Source organism: Equus asinus, chromosome 5 (assembly GCF_041296235.1).
Source record: "Equus asinus isolate D_3611 breed Donkey chromosome 5, EquAss-T2T_v2, whole genome shotgun sequence".
In the NCBI taxonomy this organism is placed as follows: Eukaryota; Metazoa; Chordata; class Mammalia; order Perissodactyla; family Equidae; genus Equus; species Equus asinus.
In genome coordinates, this window is record NC_091794.1 from 26,401,250 (window position 1) to 26,422,656 (window position 21,407).

At 52.8% G+C, this 21,407-nt stretch overlaps 1 protein-coding gene across 7 annotated transcripts in view; it reads right to left on the reverse strand.

Annotated features, from left to right (window-relative positions):
* The window catches only part of MUC4 (mucin 4, cell surface associated), a 51,777-nt gene that overhangs the window by 2,448 nt on the left and 27,922 nt on the right, over positions 1 to 21,407 (reverse strand). For 6 of the 7 annotated variants that reach the window (XM_070509049.1, XM_070509048.1, XM_070509047.1 and 3 more), the window contains 20 exons: positions 20,143 to 20,276; positions 19,072 to 19,236; positions 18,131 to 18,286; positions 16,873 to 17,003; positions 15,161 to 15,249; positions 13,214 to 13,393; positions 12,908 to 13,030; positions 11,997 to 12,116; positions 11,394 to 11,602; positions 10,541 to 10,631; positions 9,925 to 10,092; positions 9,260 to 9,361; positions 8,621 to 8,854; positions 7,393 to 7,530; positions 5,759 to 5,940; positions 4,089 to 4,248; positions 2,981 to 3,160; positions 2,477 to 2,550; positions 1,249 to 1,313; positions 943 to 1,166 (listed from right to left, as the gene is read on the reverse strand). In XM_070509049.1, coding sequence (XP_070365150.1) covers positions 943 to 1,166; positions 1,249 to 1,313; positions 2,477 to 2,550; positions 2,981 to 3,160; positions 4,089 to 4,248; positions 5,759 to 5,940; positions 7,393 to 7,530; positions 8,621 to 8,854; positions 9,260 to 9,361; positions 9,925 to 10,092; positions 10,541 to 10,631; positions 11,394 to 11,602; positions 11,997 to 12,116; positions 12,908 to 13,030; positions 13,214 to 13,393; positions 15,161 to 15,249; positions 16,873 to 17,003; positions 18,131 to 18,286; positions 19,072 to 19,236; positions 20,143 to 20,276 — 2,925 coding nt within the window. The remainder of the gene's footprint in view (positions 1 to 942; positions 1,167 to 1,248; positions 1,314 to 2,476; positions 2,551 to 2,980; positions 3,161 to 4,088; positions 4,249 to 5,758; positions 5,941 to 7,392; positions 7,531 to 8,620; positions 8,855 to 9,259; positions 9,362 to 9,924; positions 10,093 to 10,540; positions 10,632 to 11,393; positions 11,603 to 11,996; positions 12,117 to 12,907; positions 13,031 to 13,213; positions 13,394 to 15,160; positions 15,250 to 16,872; positions 17,004 to 18,130; positions 18,287 to 19,071; positions 19,237 to 20,142; positions 20,277 to 21,407) is intronic. The other variant, XM_070509045.1, reaches the window with a different exon arrangement.

The window sequence follows — 21,407 nt, forward strand, 5'->3', positions numbered from 1 at the left end:
TCTCTTCTTTTTGTTAATTTGTGTTTCCTAAAGTTTCTACAATAACATATTGTACTTGTATAATAAAAATTGTGGGGTTTTTTGGTTTGTTTTCTTTAAGAAAAGGCAGAGACAGTTCTGGGGTTGTTGTTGCCTTATACCCAGCCCTCCCGGCGACCACACACACAGAGCAGTTCAGAGGATGTCACACTGCTGCCCCTGGAGGGCGGCGGCTTAGCCTGCGTGCTAGAAGAAGCTCTTGCTTGATCCCACGCCCAAGCAGCTTCTGTTGGGTTTGGCATGTTCTCTGTCTCACTACCCAAACAGGGTAAACTGTTCCTTTCCTTCTCTGGCAAGCTTGCCAACCTGTCTCGTCCGTTCTGGGATAATCAGGGGCTGTCAGAGCTGACAGGGACGTCAGAAATCTCATCCCATTTTCTGGATGCGGGTGTTGAGGCCTGGATTGGGAATGGATTTTGGACAGGGTCACACCCTTTCAAGGAGGGGATACCTCTGCCCCTGGCTCAGGTCTCCAGTCTTCAACTTAATATCCCCCAGCTGGAGGACAAAAGCAAAAGGGATGTCCTTGTTTACGTTTATGAAGTGCAATGGTGTTTTTAACAAAATCATTAACAATTTTATTAAAAGAAAGAAAACCATCAGCAGTGATGGGCAGGCAGGCGGCAGCTGGAGTAACTACTCTGTGAGACTGTACATGCGGGCATTTCTCAAGCAGTATTTTGTGTTCCTGCGCTTGGATCTAGAAAGCTGGTGGGTAAACTGTTCATAATTTCTCTCAAAAATTACACATAAAGCTAAATTAACTTGTTTCTTGCTTGTCTGTGGCCCTCCATAGAATACTTTTCCACCAGGGGTTTATGTGGGCTGAAAATCTGTGACAGGCTCCCTCCCTTTACCTCCTCCCCTCAGCTATGCTGGACTGTCCCCAATATAGTGACTCACGAGCCGTCACACTGCGCACATCTTCCCTGGAGAGGGGGTGGAAGACCACGTTGTTCCTGGGCCCCTCGCTTCTCTTCCACCTCCTGTTCGGGGCCTGGAGGAAGGCCTCCACTATTGCATCCACCAGCCGGTTATTCAAGAAGTCAATGACGGGACCCCGAGGGCGGTACCGGAATGTCGAGGTGACCTTCCAGTGTTGAAGGGTTCTTCCTGTGATGGGATTGCTGTGTGGGAGGGACACAGTGAGAGGCTAAGTAGAGGGGGAGGGGGAGAACCCAGGGACCAGGTGGGGACAGTCCCACTTACATGCGTTCCACTTGGCTGTTCCTGAAAAAGGCCCGCACTTCCAGGTTTCCCAGTCTGTAGGCCACCTAGGGCAGAGGATGGGGGTTGGGGGCGGTAGGGGTGAGGCCCAGTCCATGAGGGAGACCCCTGCCATTTTAATGCATTTATTCATCCCTGTATGTTTCCTCCGTTGAACGTGAGCCCCAGGACCCCAGAACATCTCACCCATTTCTGCATCCCCACACACCAGCCTTGCCCAGTGAGTGGCGTGGGTCCCTGCTTAATAAAGTTTGTGGGTGAGTGAAGGACTTTACATACCATCCCCTCACACCTGCCCCCCTGCGCTTACTATGAAGGGAGGATCTGAAGTGAATGCCCCCTACCTTGCCTCTGATCCCTGATTCGCCCACTCCTTCTCTCCCCAAAGGTCTATTGAACATTAACTATCTTTAACCAAACCTAGGGGGTGTTCGGGTGCTGGGCACGTCAAGGTGACTTAGGAATAGCCCATATTCCAAGACCCATAGTCTGGGGCAGTAGACAAATGTCAACAGATTTGACCACGCAGTGTGGAGGGCTGTAGTAGGAGGAGTAGTAGTAGGAATTTTTGAACACTTATTGTGTTTCAGACACCATGCTGAGTACTTTACATACATTATCATTTAAACTTTGACACAACCCACTGTCACATGTACTATTATTCTTTCGGTTTTTACAGATGAAACATCAAATAATTTGTCTAATTATTGCACCTGCTCTGGTGAGTGGTGGAGCCAGGATTTGAACCCAGGTATGTAGGATTCTAGAGTCTGGATAACTCAACTTCTGTGCTACTTTGCCTGTGACTGGGGAATGGACAGGGGCATGGGAGCCAGGAAGAGGAAGCACCAGTTGCCTCTGGGAAGTCAGGGAAGGCTTCCTGGAGGTGAAATTCCTTCTCGTGTCTCTTCCATGTAATATACCCAAGTGAAGGTCTCGAGGGATGCTCAGAAGGAGAGGCTGGGTGAGGCGGTCACCCTAGACTCTGCTCATTGCAAGTTGGTCATTCCAGTCCCCTCAGAGGTCCCTGTCCTGGGGCTTTCTACCTTTTTGACCCCCAACCCCCACTTCGCACCCCAGAGGGCTCCAGCCTCTGCTGGCAATTGAGTCAAGATGGATGATGAGATGCAGAATGCACAAGCGATGGCTAAGGCCCTGCCCAGAACCTCCCAAGACCCGCGTCCCCACCGAGCGGGCCTGCAGCACTGACCGAGGCGTTGACCTCTGCTGCAGAGGCATTTTCTTCTTCACTGAGCGAGATCTGGATGATTCTCAATGGAAGCTCTGGAGATGGGAGAAGCAGATGCATAACACCTCATGCTTTACCCAGACTTACCCAAAAAGGCCATTGGGCCAGTTGGGGAGACCACCACATTCTACAGGGATAGGTCACCAGAGGCAACAAGAGAAGTGGCCGAGTCTGCTGACCCTCACCTAGTGCTCGTTCAACTATGGTCACGGCTTCCCCGACTCTCAGCTTTCTGAGCTGTGAGGTCGTCTGCAGTCTGTGCTCAGCAGACCCCTCGGGCCTGGGGTTCATGCTGGGACTGCTGCCCCCCAGTAGCTCCCACAGCCTATAACTTACCACCACCGAGAGAAATTGGAGTTCTGTCCTGTGGGTTTGAGGAACTCAGCCCTGGTCCCCAGGCTCCCTCATCTCCCCCCAAGGCAAGAGGCGTGTGGAAGTAGGGATGGCGGGGGCATCTTGGGCTACCTAGACTGATGGTTGGAGTGAAACTGTTGCCGGCCAGGAAGCAGCGGGAGTCGGTGAAGGCTGGGGGGCAGGTGCAGGTGGGCTGGCAGCCCTGGGTCTGGGAGATGTAGCAGTGACCGTGGTTGTGGCAGTAATTCACAGGGCAGGACTTGTTCTGACAGAGCAGAGGGGTCTCTAGAGCTGCAGAGGGAGCAGAGAGGTCAGCAACACCATGCTGGGCAGCACCGGGAGCCCCCAGCCCATGGAAAGCTGCTCCTAGGACAGGCTTGGTTTCTTTCCCCCCAAACCCACTCAATCTACATTCTGCTCTGGGCCACTCTGAACCCCAAACTATCCTTCTCCCTTTGCGGAGCATTTCTCTGCTGGGCAACCCTCTTCCTCTGCTGGGTAGGTATTCTCCCACTTCTGCTGAGGGAATGGAGTGTTTATCAGACCCTCCGCATCAGGAAAGGACCCAGCAGGCTGGCGGGAGAAGGGCACGCCAGCCTGCTTTCTCCACTTCCATCCCCTTTCCTGCCTGGATAAGGCTGTGGTTCTAGCGCTCTGGCCTCTGCTCAGAAGACACAGTGGTCTCTACATTTCACTCGGGTGCTTTAGGGGGCTTGGTGGAGGCCTTGCTGTGATCTTGCTCATCATGACTCCAGTGGCTCAGAGGTTGAGGAACAGAGTGGTGGGAGGAGGACTCAAAGGGAAACTGTGGACCTCTGCCACCGGATGCCCATGACCGCCCCTCCAAATGCCCTGCCCGGGGAGATGCAGAGACCCTGGGCCTTGCATCTCCAAAGACCTCCAAAGAGGAGCCTGAGGGCCCCGGCTTGCCTCTGGTCCCCTGGCTGTTGCTGGAAGTCTCCACCCTTCTCCAGGCCGTCTGCAGCCTTTTAACCTGGATTTTCCCCATCAGTGCCTCAGGGCTGCTCTGCCCTGGCCTCCCCCGCCTGCCTGTACGAGGTCTTCTCCTGCCTCCTCACGCCTTACCATACCCTCCTATACTGAGCATCCTAAAGCCTTGCTGGAAAAGGGAGAAATGGTTTGCCCTTGGCTGCCATAGGCCCTTGAAATGTCACCTGACCCCAGAACCTCCTCCTGCTGGGGCCCTGTTCTGGCTCACCTGCACAGTGACGCCCATCCCCAGTCAGGTGTGGGGGGCAGGCCTCACAGCCCTTCCCACGAACGCATGTCACATTCGGGAAGCACGCCTCCTCACAGAGGTCCGTGGAGAGATTGCAGTAGGGGCCAAAGGTGTTCTTGTCACACTTGCAGCCAGCCACCTGGAATGGGTTGCTGATCACTGGGCAGCCAGGATGCTGAACCATTAAGGGCTTCTGGGGGTTTGTGTATTGACCCCTCTGGTCTGAGAACCCACGGACCCTGAGTCCTGTCTAAATTCTGCCAGCATCTACTGAGCACCTTCTTGACCAGGCCCTGGGCCTGCACGACCCCACCTGAAGGCATACCGCCCTCCAGCCCACTCGGCCTCCCTTGGCCACTCTTCCCCTGACCCCGTTCCTGGCCCCTGCCCCGGGATCTCAGCCTGTTCCTTCTCACACCATATCTCCTTGTCTGAAATCCTTTCTAGAGTAGGACGGGGGCTATATAAGCAAATATTCTACTCTCCCTTGAAAACTGGATCCCGTATAAGCTGCCATCATCTGCTGTACATTTTCTTGCCGACTCTCGAACCAAGAGGACAGAGCCTCACTCAGCACACCGAGAACACGCAGGAACCAGAACAACAACAGGGGAGCTCACGGTTCCAGGAAGCCCCCGGAGCTCCCTGGTTTCTCCTTTCGGGCTCCCCTACTGCGATGACTCTGGAAATCTCCCTACAATGGAACCCGCCAACCATCCTACTTCTGAGACTGCCTGTTTTAGGATATCTACAATAACATATGGATTTTAATCTCTGTTTTTCCCACTCTGCATTTTTTTCCTTTTCCCCCTGGGCTCCCCCACCTCTACCCCTTTCAAGTAGGAATCTCTGCTCAGGCCTCAGGAGACAGGTGAGTGTGTATAAGGGGTAAGGGGGTGGTGGGGCATTGCCAGCCAAACCTTTCCTTTCTAGCTCCCCCTATATAAAAAAATTAGAATTAAAAAAACAGATGGACCAAGATTCATGGACTTAGGCCAAGTATCTTGGCTAGAAACTTGAAGGGAGAAGGATTTTCTTCAAACTGAAAAGAGATGCTTCTTTTAGTTGGAGGGAAAGAGAAAACAAAGGGGTTTGGGGTGCCAAGATGAGAGGAGACCTGCACCTCTTTTCCCAACACCGTGATGACGAGACCCCAGAGAGAAATGGCTGTGAGGTGCTTCTAGGCAGAAGGGACTTTAAACCACCTTACAAAAGGTTTCCTCTGTCTGAGCAAGGCACAGACGCCGCAGAGCACCTCCCTGAAGAGCAGGGAGCATGGATCTTGTGATCTGCGTGGACTCAGCCCAGGGACCACACAGACACCTTCCTACCCTGCATCTCAATGCCTGTTCCAGGACTGTGGAGCTGGGAACCACTGGGAAACTCTAAGAAAGGCTGAGGTGGAAGTGTCCTGCTAGCCTGCCAGAATGAGAGCTGGGAGATAAAAATTCAATTGAGCTATAAGCAGTAAAGAAAGTTCTGTTTCTTATACAGGTAAGTTTGTGGCTTGAGATTGGTATCTGCTCTTCTCACTCACCACCCAACACACACATCACCACAGAGGGGCTGAATTAAGACATCCCTTCAATTCCCACTTCCTTTTCCCCCCAACACAGAAACTTCCCTTCCACCCTCCGCCCAACACTCACCTCCAAGGAGGAATTGCCCACCCTGCTGGTCTGGTTGTATAAACACTGGCTCTCTGCCTTGCAGGCACAGACCACTGTCTTTGGCTGGAGTACAGATGACAAGTTGTTCTTGACATTTCTGGCTAGAATCTCCAGAGTGAATGGTTCCACCTTTGTTGGTGTCCATAGCAATGTCCCATTCTCTGTCCCGGGGAAAATGAGATCATTGAGAGCTGGAAGCCTCGTCTGCTCTGCTGTCTGACATGTCCTGGCATCTGGCATCTAATACCCTGAGTGCTGATGCTGGACTTCCAGCACCTCTCTCAGACCATCTCTTACATCTCATCAGGCATTTCCTAGAGCAAGGCTGGTTTCCTGGGGTGATCCTGGTCACGCTCCAAGCTGGAGGTAGCACCAGCCCAACAAACTGATTGTAGGGTGGAACTCCACAGAGGGGAAGGCAGCTGCACCCTGAAGAGACCCCAAAGGGCAACCCTCCCTGGGCCTGCACTGGGATGGGACATCCAGGAGGGATGGAGGATAAAGGCCAGGATCCTTCCAACACCTCCCCAGGCTACACTGCAGGCCAAACTGGCTTCATCTTCACAGCAGCCCCATCTCTTGCCCTGATTTCTCACCCACCCGTCTCACTTCCCTGACCTTTGACCAGCCACCCCTTCAGAAACCAGACTATAGTGAAACACTGCTACATAGCAATAAGGACTCTTCTGATCAAACTTGTCTTACATTTTTCAAGAAAATAAGAAAGTCTCCTTAAAACAGCAGGTTGAGAGGAGCTGATAGTAGGGAACAGACAAGAGGAAGTTCCAGGCCACCACTCTTCAAGAGAGGAGACTAGTGGTGGAAAAAATCTCCTGATGCCGTGGTCCAGCACCTAGGAGGCAGCCATGTGGAGCAAAAGGGTATAGACAAAGCCATCCCTTCTTGTGCAGAGAAAGAAAATGAGGCACAGAGGTGCTCACAGCTCAGAATAAGGTCCCTAAGGGCTTTGGGTTAAGAACAAACAGATACCAGTATAATTAGTGCAGGCAACAGAAGTCAAGCTGCAACTGTAGGCTTTGACTCTTTGACCCAGATTGTGGTTACAGGCCTGGGGGTGCTCCATGCCTTGACTGGGAGGGAGAGATGAAGCTTTGCTTGGTCCCAGCACAGAAAAGCAGACAAGGAGCGACAAAGTTAGGTAAACGTGGTTGGCAAACATACAAATAGTGAGAAATGCACCAATCGAAGGTATTTGTATTTCTTTAAATCTTGTTTCACATTATATCCTTCTTTTATTAGATATGAAATGTTTTAAATTAGTATTTATTCATTGTTATACTTTATTCTAATAATTTGGTGATTGCATAAAGATGATTAAAGATGGCTGCATATTATTAGATTGAGATGAAGTGATCTTTGAATCAATTGTACGTGCCCGGAGTCAGTCTAGCTAGCTGGCCACATTGCCAGAAGCCCATCACTGCTATTCACTGGGGACACCTATTTGAATTATGAGGATCATTCCTAAGAAATGCTGGTCCTGGTTATTCCAGGGGGAAAGTGACATGAAGTTACACAGGGTATAATAATCCAAAATTACCCAAAGCTTGACTCTGGCCTTCTCTCCCACTCCCCCAGCCAAGCATTCTCACCAAAGAGCTTGCAGTCAGTGTTGTTGTCTCTGAGAATAAAGGTGACATTCTTAGAGCTGCTGGTGTACTGAAACAGCTTGGTCTTCCCGATGTGGGCTTCCACCACGCGATCGCCTTCAATAGAGGGTGGATACTGATCTGAAACACAAAGAGGGGATTCGGGGTCAGAGGCAGAACCCTCCGTTGCCTTAAGGGCATCCTCTCCCTCTCTCTAGTCCTCTGGCTTATGTAGGCATCCCTAAGGCTGTGGCCCACCACTGGAGGCAGGGGTTATTCTGTGTGCCTGCTCTCGGCCCTCCGCAGACTGGGGTGAATTGTCCTGTCCACCTGGCCAAATCTTTGTTCTCTTTATCTTCTCCCCAAACAGGATTCACTTCAAGTTCTTGCCTGATCAGAGTGCTATGCTGGGCATGGTACGAAGTGAATCATAGAACAGAGTTGTTCAGATCATCCCAGAGTTTTACCTTTGGAAGACGGCTGAAACCATGAAGGTAATATCTAGACGGCCACTGCATTTGTCAGGAAACAGGGAGTAAAACCTTTCACTGCTCTCTGTTTTTCGGAGCCCTGCTATTTCCAATTTATTGTTTGTTCATTCACTCAGTCACTTAACACATTTATTGAGCACCTACCATGTGGCTGGTACTGTGTTAGGTAGTGAGGACGCAGCAATGAACAAACAATAAAAAAGATACTTAGGAAAATTAGAAAATATGTTAGGTAGTTATAAATGCTAAGGAGAAAAAATAAAGCAGGGAAGGTGAATAGGAAGTGTGGGTGAATGAAATTTTAGGCAGGCTAGCCAAGAAAGGCGTTGCTGAGAAGGAGACATTTGAAGAGAGACTTGAAGGTGAGAGGTGAGCCTGTGGCTGTCTGGGGGAAGGGCATTCCAGGCAAAGAGAACAGCATGTGAGGAGTCTCAGAGTTGGGGGTGAGCCTGGCGTGTCTGAAGAACACAAAGAAGCCAGTGGGGCTGGAGTGGAGGGAAAGAGGCAGGGATGCTAGGAGGAGAGTTTCCAGAGGCAGAGGGGCCAGACCGGGAAGAGTTTTGAAGGTCATTGTAAGGACACAGTGAGCTGGGGAGTATGGGAGGGTTTGAACAGAGGAATAACAAGGGCAAGAGAATCTGTTAAATTTAAAAATGTGAAGCTGAAAGGAGTGTCCCGGAAGGCGGGCTGGTCATCTGCCTCGTAAGTGCAAACCCCTCCCTGGGCCTCGGGTCGCTTACTGAGCGTGGCGTTCATCTCCTGGTATTGTCTAAAGAGCATGCTAGTGTGCAGTCCGGTGCTTCTGCTTCCCGTGGCCAGGGTGTCGTAGATGCATTGCTGATTTCCGTTACACTCGGAGGCCAAATTTTCACTCAAGGAGTTGTTTCTCAACAGTTGGGAGAAAAAGACAGGAGTGAAGTTGGCAGGCAGCTGGTCGTCTCTCTTGCCGAGGAGGCTTGTTTCGTTGATTCTCCCTGTAACACATGAGGCGCCGCGGTGGTGGTCCCAGGGGTGGGACTCCAGCTCTATTTCTGCTGTGCCCACCCCTTACCCTCACTTTATGTGGCTTGGGGTGGTGGAGGGGGACGTGGAGGGAGAGAGGGGCTTCCTGCTTCTGGTTTGGAAATCCCTGCTTTAGGACGTGAGGGCCACCCACTTCCCTCATCCTCTCTTCTAGATAGAGACGCAGGTGGGATGGGGATGGAGGGGATAAATCTGGGGTGGTACCAGAATCCTCAGCATCTCCTCCTGGCCTTTCCACCCCTCCCTCACAAAGGACGGAGGCCTGGTTCCCACAGGCCTGAGGGAGACAATGCTCCCGGCTTTCTTCATCCGGGCCCTGCTCCGTCTGCCCCGAGGACTCTGAGGCCCAGACTCACAGGTCATTCCATAGTGAAAAAACATCTCTTCAGAGCTGCTTCGGGAAATGGTAGAGCCATTGGGCATCCTGAAGTCGTCATCTGGATTGTTGTTCCAGACCCCTGAGGGACAGAGTAGGAGGTCGGCCACCCTGCAACTGTGGCTCTCCCCTTCCCTGGGGAGCATCCAGTGGGTCACACTCAAGATGTGAGGGGACCTGGAAAGCCTCTTCCAGTTGCATCTGTTCTCAGTTCAGTCCTCCAAGAGGAAGGGAGAGGACCATAGCCTCATAGCCCGCCCTCTGTTTCAGGGAGGCAAGAGGAGAAAATGAAGGAAGAAATAGAGGAAGAAGGGAGGGAACGTGGGGGATGAAGGGAGATATGGGAGGTGTGAGGCTGGAGGCAGGGGAAGGGCAGCTGCTGGCCCCACCCTCCCCAGAGCCCCTCTTCCTTGGCCCCTTGGCTGCCCTGGAATCTAGCTTGGGGAGGACAGGAAGTGAGCCTTAAAGGTAGCTGAAGGGGCCCTTCCCTGCTGCTCTGTGCCCGCAGGGCTCTGCTCCAAGGAGGCTGAGAGGGCACAGCCTGGGATGTCACAGGCCAGTGGGAGAGGGATTTGCCTGCGGACTCGGGGTCCGAGCTCCTGCTGCTGCCTCAGCCTCAGAGGCGGCGCCGAGCCTGCTTCTTACCCAGGAGGCCCTCTGTGCGGTTTTGATACTCCTCTGGGAGGCTGCAGGAGGCGTGGAGGATGTTGGAGAGAGCGATCACTGAGATGGTCACTGTCCCATCGAAGCTGGCTGACACCAGCGAGCCATTGCGGGTCATTACGACTCCGGTGGTGTTGAATGTCTCCTGGCCTAGAGAGTTGGGAGACAGATGAGGAAGAATCCAGGAACCCTGCAGGCCCAAGACTTGGCAGTCATGAAGGTTCAAGATGCAAAGAGGACTTTAAGAGCAGCTCTGGGATGTCTTTCTCCAGAAGCCCAAAACCAAACTCACAGGACCCCCTCAAGGCCCACATCACCACCTTCTACCCAGGGACAGAGGACAGGGGCTGCCACAGAGAGGCTGTCACAGCCCTGGAGGAAGGGAGGAAGTGAGGAGGGAAAATTTAATGCCCGGCTCCTGGGTGAAGGAGATGCTCAGGCACAGCTGCTGAAGGGACAGCAGGGGTGGCGACCATTCTCCTCTGCCCTCCGCCCCAGTGCTGCCTCCATCCCCACACACTGCTCCCAAGTGCAGGCACCCCGCTGACCCTGACCCAGGGAAGCAGGAGAGGGCAGCAGATGGCTGTCCCCAGCCTACCTTCTGCGTCTTCACGGTTAGTCTCAAATGTCACAGTCTGGTTATTGAGCCGCGCTTGGATTGTGTCATTGGGCTTAAGGAGCCATTGAACCTGGAAGGGAATTGGAGGACGCCTAAGCCCAGTCTGCAGGCGGGCCCAGAGGCTGAGTAAGGAGGCTGCAGAGAGCTTAGAACCTGAGCCCTGGACAAAGCTGAAGGTGATGGAGAGGGTACGATGAGGCTATGCTAGCGAATGTGTATGGGGTGCTTAGCATGGGCCAGGCTCTGAGCCAGGCACATTTCTTAGATCATCTCACTTAAATCTCACAACAGCCCTGTGAGGTAGGCAATATTATTACCCCCATTTTACTACAGGAAAACTGAGGGGCCGGCCCTGTGGTGCAGTGGTTAAGTTTGCACGTTCTGCTTCTCGGTGGCCCACAGTTTGCTGGTTTGGATCCCAGGTGCGGTCACAGCACCGCTTGGCACACCGTGCTGTGGTAGGCGTCCCACATATAAAGTGGAGGAAGATGGGCACGGATGTTAGCTCAGGGCCAGGCCTCCTCAGCAAAAAGAGGAGGACTGGCAGTGGTTAGCTCAGGGCTAATCTTCCTCAAATAAAAAAAGAAAACTGAGGCACCAGCAGTTGTCATTTCTTAGTCACACAGCTAGTGGGGCCGAGACCCCAATCCTGCTGTCTCTAGGGAGGACTCTTGAACCCCTACACTGGTAGGATGCGTCCTCCCTCCTTCCTGCTCTCTTCTCTTCTTCCTTCTCTTCCTCCTCCTGGGCCTGGATTTCCAGCTGAAGGTCCCTGAGCTGAAGGCTCCCTGTGAGGGGAGCAGGGATGTCTTGGCACCCCTGCCTTGCTCACCATGATGGGGCCCAGGCTGGTGGAGTTGTATTGAGCGGCAAAGGCGATGAAGTTGGAGGCCTGGGCGGAGCCGGTCAGAGCCGTGCGGCCCTGTAGCAGGAAGGAGGAGTTTCCGTCCTTGGCCCGGACCAGCAGGAAGTCCCCCAGCCCATTGAATGTGTAATTGGCACCATCCAAGGTGGTGATGTGGGGGTCCCCGAACATCCAGGCTGGAAAGAAGGAGATGCCACATTGGCACAGTAGACCAGCAAAGGGTCTGAGGTTCCCCACTGCCCCCAGGCAGGGCATTGGCCTGGGTAGACTGAAGCCTGGGGAGGGTTCATGGAGTTTAGAACCCACCCCAGAAGCTCTTCTATACTTTTGTGCCCCCATCCCAGCCATGTCTGCTCATTATCTCCCCACCCCCCATTTCCTTCCCCGATGCCATGTATGAAGCCCTTCTGTTTGCCATTGGCTGTAATACACTGGACCCGTCTCCATCTTCCCTTGTGGCCACAGACCTGCCCCAGGAGGCTAGTGCTGCCCTGGTCCAGGCCCCAAGAGGCTGCCCCTCCCTGGATCCTCTGCCTCTATCCTGCCGGAGGGCAGGCCTGGCAGCCTCACCGGGCCTCAGGGGCCGGTACCCAGCACAGCCAATGCGGGGCCGCCACTGCTGGTACAGGATGCAGAAGGAGGGCTTGTCGTTCCAGCGGCAGCACCAGTTCTGTGCCTCCAGTTCTTGGTCTGTGGAGCAGAGCAGTGTGTTGAGGGGAGAGGAGGGCTGGCAGAACCTGCTGGAAGGTTTGGTAGGGCAGGGTGATACAGGAGATAAGGGCATGGATTGGGAATCGGGCACACCTCAGCTCAGATCCCACCCTGCTCAATGACAGGCCATTGACCAGTTACTGTCCCCCGGCAGGCTTGCTGGAGCCATGTGCAGCCAACCCCTCAGGGCGGGCACATGGTCAGGGCTGAGGAACTTCCTGTCTTGAAGGGTGGAATGCTAGTCCCATTGCTCTCAAAGTGCTGGGGGTGGGAGGGTGTGGCTGATGGTCTGGGGACTATGAGGGCTGCTGCGATTACAGGAAGGAGGGGGGAAGGCCCGCAGTGTCCCGGCCCCCCAACTCTGTGCTCTCTAGCTCCTTTGGAGGGTCTCTGCAGGAGATGACTCCATGTCTTCCCCAGGCAGCCTGGTAATCTGGGTCCTGAGGGACAGGGTCAGACTAGGCCCCCTCCGCCTCCCTAGAAGGATGCTGCCATTCTGGGCTGGGGCTTCAGGGCCAAGTGGAGATGGGGCAAGAGGCACTCAATCATAAATCCCTAGGATGTGAGCTGGAAGGGATGTCAGAAGCTTCCTAATGTTACAAGATCAGGAAATGGAGGGCCAGAGAAGGGAAGGAGCTGGGAAGGAATGGGGACAAGAGGCTTCATTCTACGGGTTCCACTGCTTGGTGTGGAGCCCAGGCTGGTCTCTGACAGGGAAGAGCAGAGAGCTCCAGAGAAGGTGGGGTTGAGATCTTTATGGACACACATACCAAACTGCCAAGGATTCTGCACTCTCCAGCCTTCGAGAAGCTCTCCCCAGGGCCCATAGCTGCAGCACACGCCCCCACGCCAGGAGGAGAAGCTGCACAGCTGCCTGCTGCCGAGGCCCCAGCCTGCAACAAGTCCAGACATGCTCAGGCCACTATGCCTGTGGTGGGAGTGGGAATGGGGTAGGGGCGTTTCTGGGGAGGGGCTGAGGGTGCCCTGGAAGGGACAGGTCAGGCACGACCAGAAGGATGGTGGGTGGCTTCTGGGGGACAGTGAGGATGCCCCGAGAGACAGGAAGGACGTGTCACCTATGCTGATGGGCTGGAATCGTAAGTCCTGTAGTCCCTGCCACCAGGAGCAAGGGCAGGAGAGCCGGTTCCAGCCCCAGTGGGGCCACTGAGGCTGACTCTTCAACCACTGCAGGCACCTGAGACGGGGGTTGGGCCTTTCTTCCCTGTGTAGCCTATAGACCTGCAGCCCCCTGACACCTGGGGAAGAAAGGAAAAGGGGTTATCTCAGGACCTGGGGCCACAGGCTCTGCTTTAGCTTTAGAGACAACTGAAACTCATAAATGCACCCTCTGGATGCCACTTCCCCCCATAGACACAGCTGTTTCAGAGATGGGACCCAGTCAGATTGGCAGTGATTTCTCCCCAAAGGCCCCTTTGATGTGTCCTCCAAAAGCCCTCAAAGCTTGGATCCTAGGGCGAAATCCAGGGATGAGTGCTAGGCAGGGAGGCCTCACCTGCACCCAACTCAGAGCCAAACCCTGGCCCTGATCTCCAGTCCCCTCATCTGTCCTCTCAGCTCCAACACCTTGCAATGCCCCCAAACCAGTTCCTCCTCATGCACCCATATCTCAGTGAGCGAGCCACCAGCCACCCTCTCAGACACTTGTCTTTCCTCCCTGACCCTCCCTCTCCCCCAGCACAGACATGTCAGTGGCCAAAGCAGCCAGAACAGAGGCCAATGCTCAGAGGGCAGCTGGGGAGCAACAGAGAAGGTGGTATGGGAAGCAGGGGCTTGCTCCAACACCATGAGGCCGAGAAAGCTTCCTCTGTGCCCAGACGCCACCCTTGGAAGGGAGAAGAAACCCTGATGGGGGGTTTCACTTTAAATAGACCTTTAATTAATCATAAGTTATGTACTGCCCACCCCAGCCGCCATGAGTGAGAAGGGGGCCTCCAGAGTCCAATAAGATATAGGAGGACATAGTGTGTTAGACTTTGACCCTGTTCCTATACAAAAGAAGAAATTATCAAGATAACTAGGATATGTTAAAGTTTTGACAAGAATAATCATTATTTGTGATTATCTGTTCGTGTATATTCTCCAGAATAGCGTGGTGTCAGGGGGAACACATCAGACACTCCCCGTTCAACATGTGCGCGCATGTGACACACAGTCGTATTGTGCCCCCTAGGTCACAAGCCGATGTATTTTGACAGAAAGGCCCTAATCTGACAGGGCAGCTCTCTCCACAAGATGGCACCCATGATTTGACTTAGCTTCTGTTTACCAAAAGTTCTTGCCACAGAACAAATAGAACTGAATTTATGATTCACAATTTACATGGCTGATTTCTAATGCTAAAATGTCCTCTGTTCTATCACATTTTGGAAACTATAATTTCTTCCCTTTTGGGGCCTCAGGACAGTACATGGAGTCATGGAGGAGGCCCATGGGGCCTAAAGTACTGGTCTTCTTACCAGAGCGAGAACTCTTTGGGAGCAAACATAGTTGGTCTTTTCTCTTTTTTTCATATTCCTGGTTCTTTGCACAGTGGCCAGCACACAGCAGGTGCTCAATAAGTGATGACTGAATGGATGTCAGACCTCTGGAACTCCTCTTGGTAGGTTCCCCATAAGGGATCTGGTCTGGGTTCTCCTTCCAGCTCTGGGACAGGACACTTGGAGTATTGCCTTAACTTCCCATTCATATCCCCACCTCCCGCCATCCCCCTGGCCTCACTTCCAGGCTCTGGGCCCCCACTGAGAGACCTTCTGGCTTTGGCTCATCCCAGGGAGAGGTAGCTCCAACTGGGACTGTATTGTGCAAGGGCACAGAAGGTACCAGCAGCTCCCTGGTCAGTGTCAAGTCCCAATTACACCCAGGGGAGGTCAGATTGTGCTGGGACGCCCTTCAGGATGGTGGAGATGCTAGGGAGCTGCCCCTCTAGGATTTTCACGGCACACAGAGTAGAAGACAGAAGAGGACTTGCGTCTAGCTCAAGTGTGGTGAGGTGGTGCTTTTACCTAAGCTGGAATTCAGGAACTGGTCTGGACGGTACTTCTCCCATGCTGGCAGGAGCGTCACTGGGCTGTTTTCGTAATGCCCGTCTCCACTGCAGGCAAAGGAAAGAATCATAGGCCTGTGTCACAAAAGGGTCTTTCCTCTCAGTCAGCAACTTATTCGTTCATTCAACCAGTCAGTCAGCCACTCACTCACTCAGTCCCCCTAGTTGTTATCAGTCAGTCAGTCAATTATTCAATCAGTTGCTCAGTGAGTCAACCAGAATCACTGGCTCCCAGCACTAAGAGGAGAGAGGAAGAGATGGATGGGGCAAGGGTGAGAGGCTCTAATTTGCTCCACGTCTGATGGATAACTGCAAGAAACTGGTCATGAGACAGGAGACAGGAGTGTGAAAACAACAGAGTTCTGGCCTCCTTCCTGTTGTTTTCCTTTCGGCTAGGGGTTAGAGAGAGGGTTCCGTAGGGGGCTGCTCGTTGTGAGAGTTAGGAGCTGGTGTCTGGAGCTGGGCAGTTATGGATTCAACTCCTGATTCCAGCACTAGCAGCTGGGTGACCATGGGCAGGTCACTTAACGTCTCTGATTCTTAGCTTTCACATCTGTGTAAGAGGGATTAAGGGGGCATCTACTTCGAGATTTTGCGAGGATTAAATGCAGTAATGTTTGCAAATCCCTCAGAACTGAATGAGGGCCGCATGCGATGCGTGCTCCCCCGCTTCGCCGTGGGGTTCAAAGTGCTGCTCCAGGAAGGAGGAAATGCCTCAGAGCAGTGACTCCTGATCTATTCTCCTCTCTGACACAGGAGAGATGATGCACACAGGCGGGACACCTTCTGTGGGCACACTCAGCATGGTGTGGCGTGAAATTCCTAGCTAGTTGGATAATTCCACTCCTTTCTCTTGAGCAGCACATCAAAAAGCAAGTGAAAGCGACATAATTATAGGGGCAATCCTGAGCGCTCTAGGAGAAAACCATCTATAGCAAGTACCAGTAACAAATTGCATGTGACCTTCACAACCGATTGCACACACCAGCAACTGGAAATACCGTGGCCAAGAACTGCTGTGTCAGAGACTGAGTCATCTCCACACCAGGAACCCACGGCCCCATCCACGTCCCCGTCCCTCCACTCTCCGTCTTTGCCACTGACCCCACACAAGCCATTGCTGCCCCCGAGTGAGGGGTTAATTCTCAGCCCATCAAAAGTCGGGAAGGCAGATTTCAGCCTCATACATCTGGGTTCAAATTCCTGCTTTGCCACTTCCCAGCCCTGTGACTTTGGGCAGTCACTGACCTATTGTACCTCAGTTTCCTTATCTGTAGAATGGGTAATAAATAGAATCTCCTTCGTGGGATTGTGGTGATAATCAAATGAAATAATGCGTATTGCATACTTAGTGTAATAAATGTTGGCTGCTCTTATTACAATATTTGAGAAGTCAAGAGGTCAGCCCACGTTTGTGGAAATCAGAGAAGTCAAAGCTCTGGGAATTATTACAAAGCACGAGGACTGAGATAGAGAAGAGAAGGCAAGGTGAGTAGAAATCTTTTCATCTGAAACAGAGAGAAGTGGGAACTGGAGTCAGTGTGAGGTAGACGTACCAGCAGGGAGCATTCATGCCTCGGCCTGGAAGATGGGAGTGTGTGCGGAACAAAACCCCTGCTCTGCCCCGTTTCCTATTATCTGCTCCGGGCTGACAGGCCCTCCCTGTCCTACCTGGAGAAGCCCATGAGGACCGAGTTGCTCGGGCGCTGGGTCACATCCCACTGCATACCACCGCTTTGATAGAGAAACAGGGCGTAGGACCGGCTCCCATCCGTGGAAAGGATGGCCTGGTAGGTGTTGGTCTAGGGGTTGTTTGGAGACAAACACAAGGATGCCTGTGAGACATCTGGGGTCTCCTCCCTGATGTCCCACCACCCATCCCACACCCCCGCCCCGACGCACACATTGCCTTTCCTGGCCTACCCAGAGCAAAGGCGTGTCCTTAAACTGCTGGCAAGTTTGGGATCACGTAGGGCAGCTTTCGGCCTGGGTGTCAATGCACCTACCATGGTGGGTTTGCCTTCTTTGTGCCTTCTTTCCAGGGAGGGGCGATAAAGGACTCTGGGTTAGAATCCAGTTAGAAGAGGGTTTGTGTGAGAAAGCTACAGGAACCTGAGAGATTAGCCAAGATGCCAGAGAGCTGGGAGAGGCCTACCGAGCTTCCTCAGGGATATTTAAGGCCATTGTCCCCATGTCCCCTCAGCCTGAATAGTGCGAGGACCACAGCCGGTGAGACTGGAGGTTCTCTGAAGGCAGACGCCAAGCACTGTGCTCGTACAAAGTAGGTAATCAGTGAACTTGTTGAACAAATGAATAAAAGAATGACTTCAGACCAGACACAAGGAGGAACTCTGTGATTGTAAGAGACGCCCTCTGTGAGTCCCCAGAGGGAAGACTGAGGAGAATGGTGGAGTGCCCATTTCCATCGATGGCACTGCAGTTAGGAACCAGAGTTTGGAATGGCTTTGTCATTTGCTAGCTGGGTGACCTCCAGCAAGTTGTTTAACTTCTCTAACCATCGTCTTCCCCACCTCTAAATGTGGGTAGCAATATCAAGTTGAGCCATATAAAGCTGCTAATAGCCAGCCATTTTTGACTTATAAATTTCCGTTTCCTATGTTTTACTCTCCTTATACCCAGTGCTCTGGACTGCTGTGAGGTCATGTACGTAAAGGGCTGAGGCAGGCCTGGTGTGTGGTGAGTGCTCAGCAAACAAGGTCGGGGGTTGGGAGTGGGAGGGTGGGGAAAAGGTTGGGGGTTAGGGGTTAGGGGAGTGGGAGTTGGGGAGGAAAGTGGGGTGGAGATGGGGGTGGCTATCGTCAGCAATCTTTCCTTAAGTCAGAGAGTTTAGCAGAGTGGCCCCTGCCTAGGATTCTAGAATGTCTGACTTCCAGATGGTTCACAGAGAGTTGTCTGTTGGTCCACTCACCCCAAAGCTCCTCTGGGCGGGATAGGCGCGGGCACTGTCCCATGTGACCTTTAGGGTCCACCTGGCTTTGTAGTCCCAGGTGTTTATGAACTTTTGGATCCAAGACTCCACCTGCTGGACTAGCGGATGGTATTCACCATAGAGCGTCTCATATTCCTAGGAAAGAAGGCAGATAAGGACGAGGAAATGGGAGTCCCAGCTCAACACTTGTGAGGGACCCCCCTTTCTGCACAGTGCTCCTGCTCACTTTAGTCTCACTCGTGTCTCCCATCCTTCCTTCTCCCAGCCCGCGTTTCCACAGTTAGCTCCTCTGACCTTACCAATTCACATTCGGGCTGCAGGGAAGCCTGGGATGTGTGGAGGGGAGGGTTGAGGCCCAGAAAACAGAATCTTCTGCAGTTGGACTCATGCATCTCTTAGCACAAGAGACGGCTTGGACTGCATAACACCCTGTGCCCATTTGTATCTCCCCGTGTCGGACTGGAAGCTCCTTGAGGACAGGCACATTTTCTCCATCTTTGAACCCTCTACAGTGCCTTGCCCATGGCAGGGGCACAATCCGCATTTGCCTGCAGTAGCTTTCATTACATACTCCCACTGATTGGAATCATTAACCCAGTGCAGGAACACACGCAGGAGGCTTGCTTGACTCAGGCTTGTTAGGATAGACCCCCTACAAGCTTATTCTAAAATCAAATGCTTGATTGCCAACCCTAATCCCTGTCTTCTCGTGGTTGTGTTGGCATATTCCTGAGTCTGTGTAATAGTCCTATTCCTCTAATAGCCTGCTTCCTCCCCGCGCTCATATTTAAGCATCAGTTCCTGCCCACAGTGAGCCCGGGCTCTGACAGCAGTAACACTTGCACTGCCCTCCACACAGCCTTCTGTCTCTCCTTGCTGGCTGCTGGGGGATCCTGAATGCCAGGCTTTGAAAGGCTCACCTGGTAAAATATGGTTCCCCTGCGGCTGGAGAAATCAGCATCGTCCCAGAATGGAGCCACCAGGGCCACAGGGTCCTGGCCTGTGAAGCCTCCAAGGGGAGGGTTGGGATAGGAGAAAATCTTGTACTCTGACTCCGGGAAAATGATCTGGCCATTATCTGTGAACTGAACACAAAGGTTCCTCCGGTGAGCATCAGGGAGGGAACGTCCCAGCCTTGGGCCAGCTCCTCAGAAGCGTGACGCCCGAGGGCCTCACTAAGTAGAACTGTAGAAATGTCAACACTCTCTGGAAGATCATCTCATCTCTCCCTGCCTGCTGGGAGAGCCACCTTTACATAGTTCTCACACAAATACTCTTTACCCTCAGACATTCCTTACCTCCTAAATCCTTCCTCAGGTGGTAGGTTTTCTCTTGCTTCAGTGGCAGATCCTGTCTATAGACCAGCCCGTCACAGAGCAGACACATTTGGGTAAATCCCCCCAGCCCCATCCTGAAGCATGTTGTGTGCCCCATCAGACAGGGCTAAAAGGCTTGATACCCTCACCCCATCGCCGTGTTGTGCTCTCATAGTGTCCTGACCCAGCACCTCTCACTGAGAGCCACAGAGGCCATGACTGCCGTTCCCTCCCCTCCAGGAGACGTGGGCTACTTGGACCAGGCAACCAGGAAATAATTACAGACAATGTCAAGGGCGTCAAATGGTCACATTTCCCAAGTAGAGCTTCTTCCTCATAAAAACGCCCCATGAAAACAGTGGAGAGTTTCCTGGGCCCCAGGACCTCTTTACTAAGGTAAAGACTCTTTTGTCCATGTGAGTAGGGGGAGGTGGGGGGGGTCTTGCCTAGCTCCCTGTCTTCCTCAGCTGGCACCCCAATATTAAAGGCTGTGAATGCAAACTGAGCCAGTGGCAGGGACACACAGGTGCCTAACAGGTGTTGTTTCCATTCTCCCTTCCTCCCAGTCAGTCATGGTCATGGTCACAAGGCCATCTCTGAGCCCTAGAGAGAGAAGCGGGGCCCTGGGAACACAGGTCACGGGTTCTGCCCTTTAGGCTGCAGCCAGGGACTCACATAGAGTAAATCGTGGAGAGAGGAGCCGAGAGGGAAGCCAATCTGGGGCTTGAAGAGCGGCGAGGTGAAGTCCAAAGTCCACCTAACGAATTGCTGGTCTCCAACTCTTGACCCATAGGGGAAGAGGGGAACACCTGGGCCGGTACAAAGAAGAGCAGGAAGTTCTCGGGAGCCCTGAGTTCATTAGGGCTCATGGGGATCCCCAGAGAGCCTCCCAAGCTGCTCCCCCCACCCACCGTGTCCATCTGTCCACAGCTCCCCAACAGGGAGCCATCAAGGACTCCTCTCTCTCCCGTCTCTACTTGAATTTAACCATTTCCTCATTTTAGCCCTTAACCTGGGACTCTCATCCTTCCCCACTTTGGAGAAAAACAGGTCCTGCTGTCAGAATACCAACAAATCATTCTGCATCTGTTGGAGTAGTCGCAACTCTGTCAAGGGTTAAAAAAAACTCCTCCAATGCAGTGACAAGGAGTAATTGAAAGACCGTCTCATAGAACGAGACTTGTTTTCTAAGACATTGTTTCTCTAGATAAACTTGAAGATGCCCTAGAATTTTTCCTAGGATCCCCTAGAGATTCTTGGGCTTTTTTGAGAAACCTTGTCCTAAACATTTCTCAAATGGCCCTCCTCCTTTCCATACCAGCAGCCCTCACCTGCTCTGACTTGGAATACCACAGCAGTCTCTACACTGCCTTCCTGGCCTCCTGCAAACCCCCACTCCGCACCAGCCACTATAGAACCATTCGTAAATGCAAATCCAGCCGTGGTTCCCACTATCTACGGGATTCCCTCACGTGACAACAGCCTCACTCCTCAACACTCTTCACCTTACTTCCAGTAACTCCGAATGCTCTGGGGATCTCCTCTCCATACATCCCTGGGACTACTTTTCACGCCCGTGCCTTTATTCCAGCTGTTCAGGCCCACCTGCCTGCTTGCTTCCCCTCCCCCAGCTCCTTTCCAGGAAGCCTCCTCTTCACTTTGAACCCACTCCCACATCCCCCAGGGGCCTTCCATTGTGTGCGCCTAATACCCTGGGCTTATTCCTCTAATTGTATCTACTGAGGCAGCAGATTTGTCTCTTGCTGAATAGTACCTTGATCATTTCTCTATCTTTAGCTCCTAGCCCAGTGCCATGCACAAAGCCAGCCCTCATCACCCAACTCAGATGCTGTTTCATTGTCCCCTGTAAGGCCCTTCTGACCAGAGTCTGTGAGCAAGGAGGCTGAGACAGCATTCAGTTACATCACCCCTATAAAGGG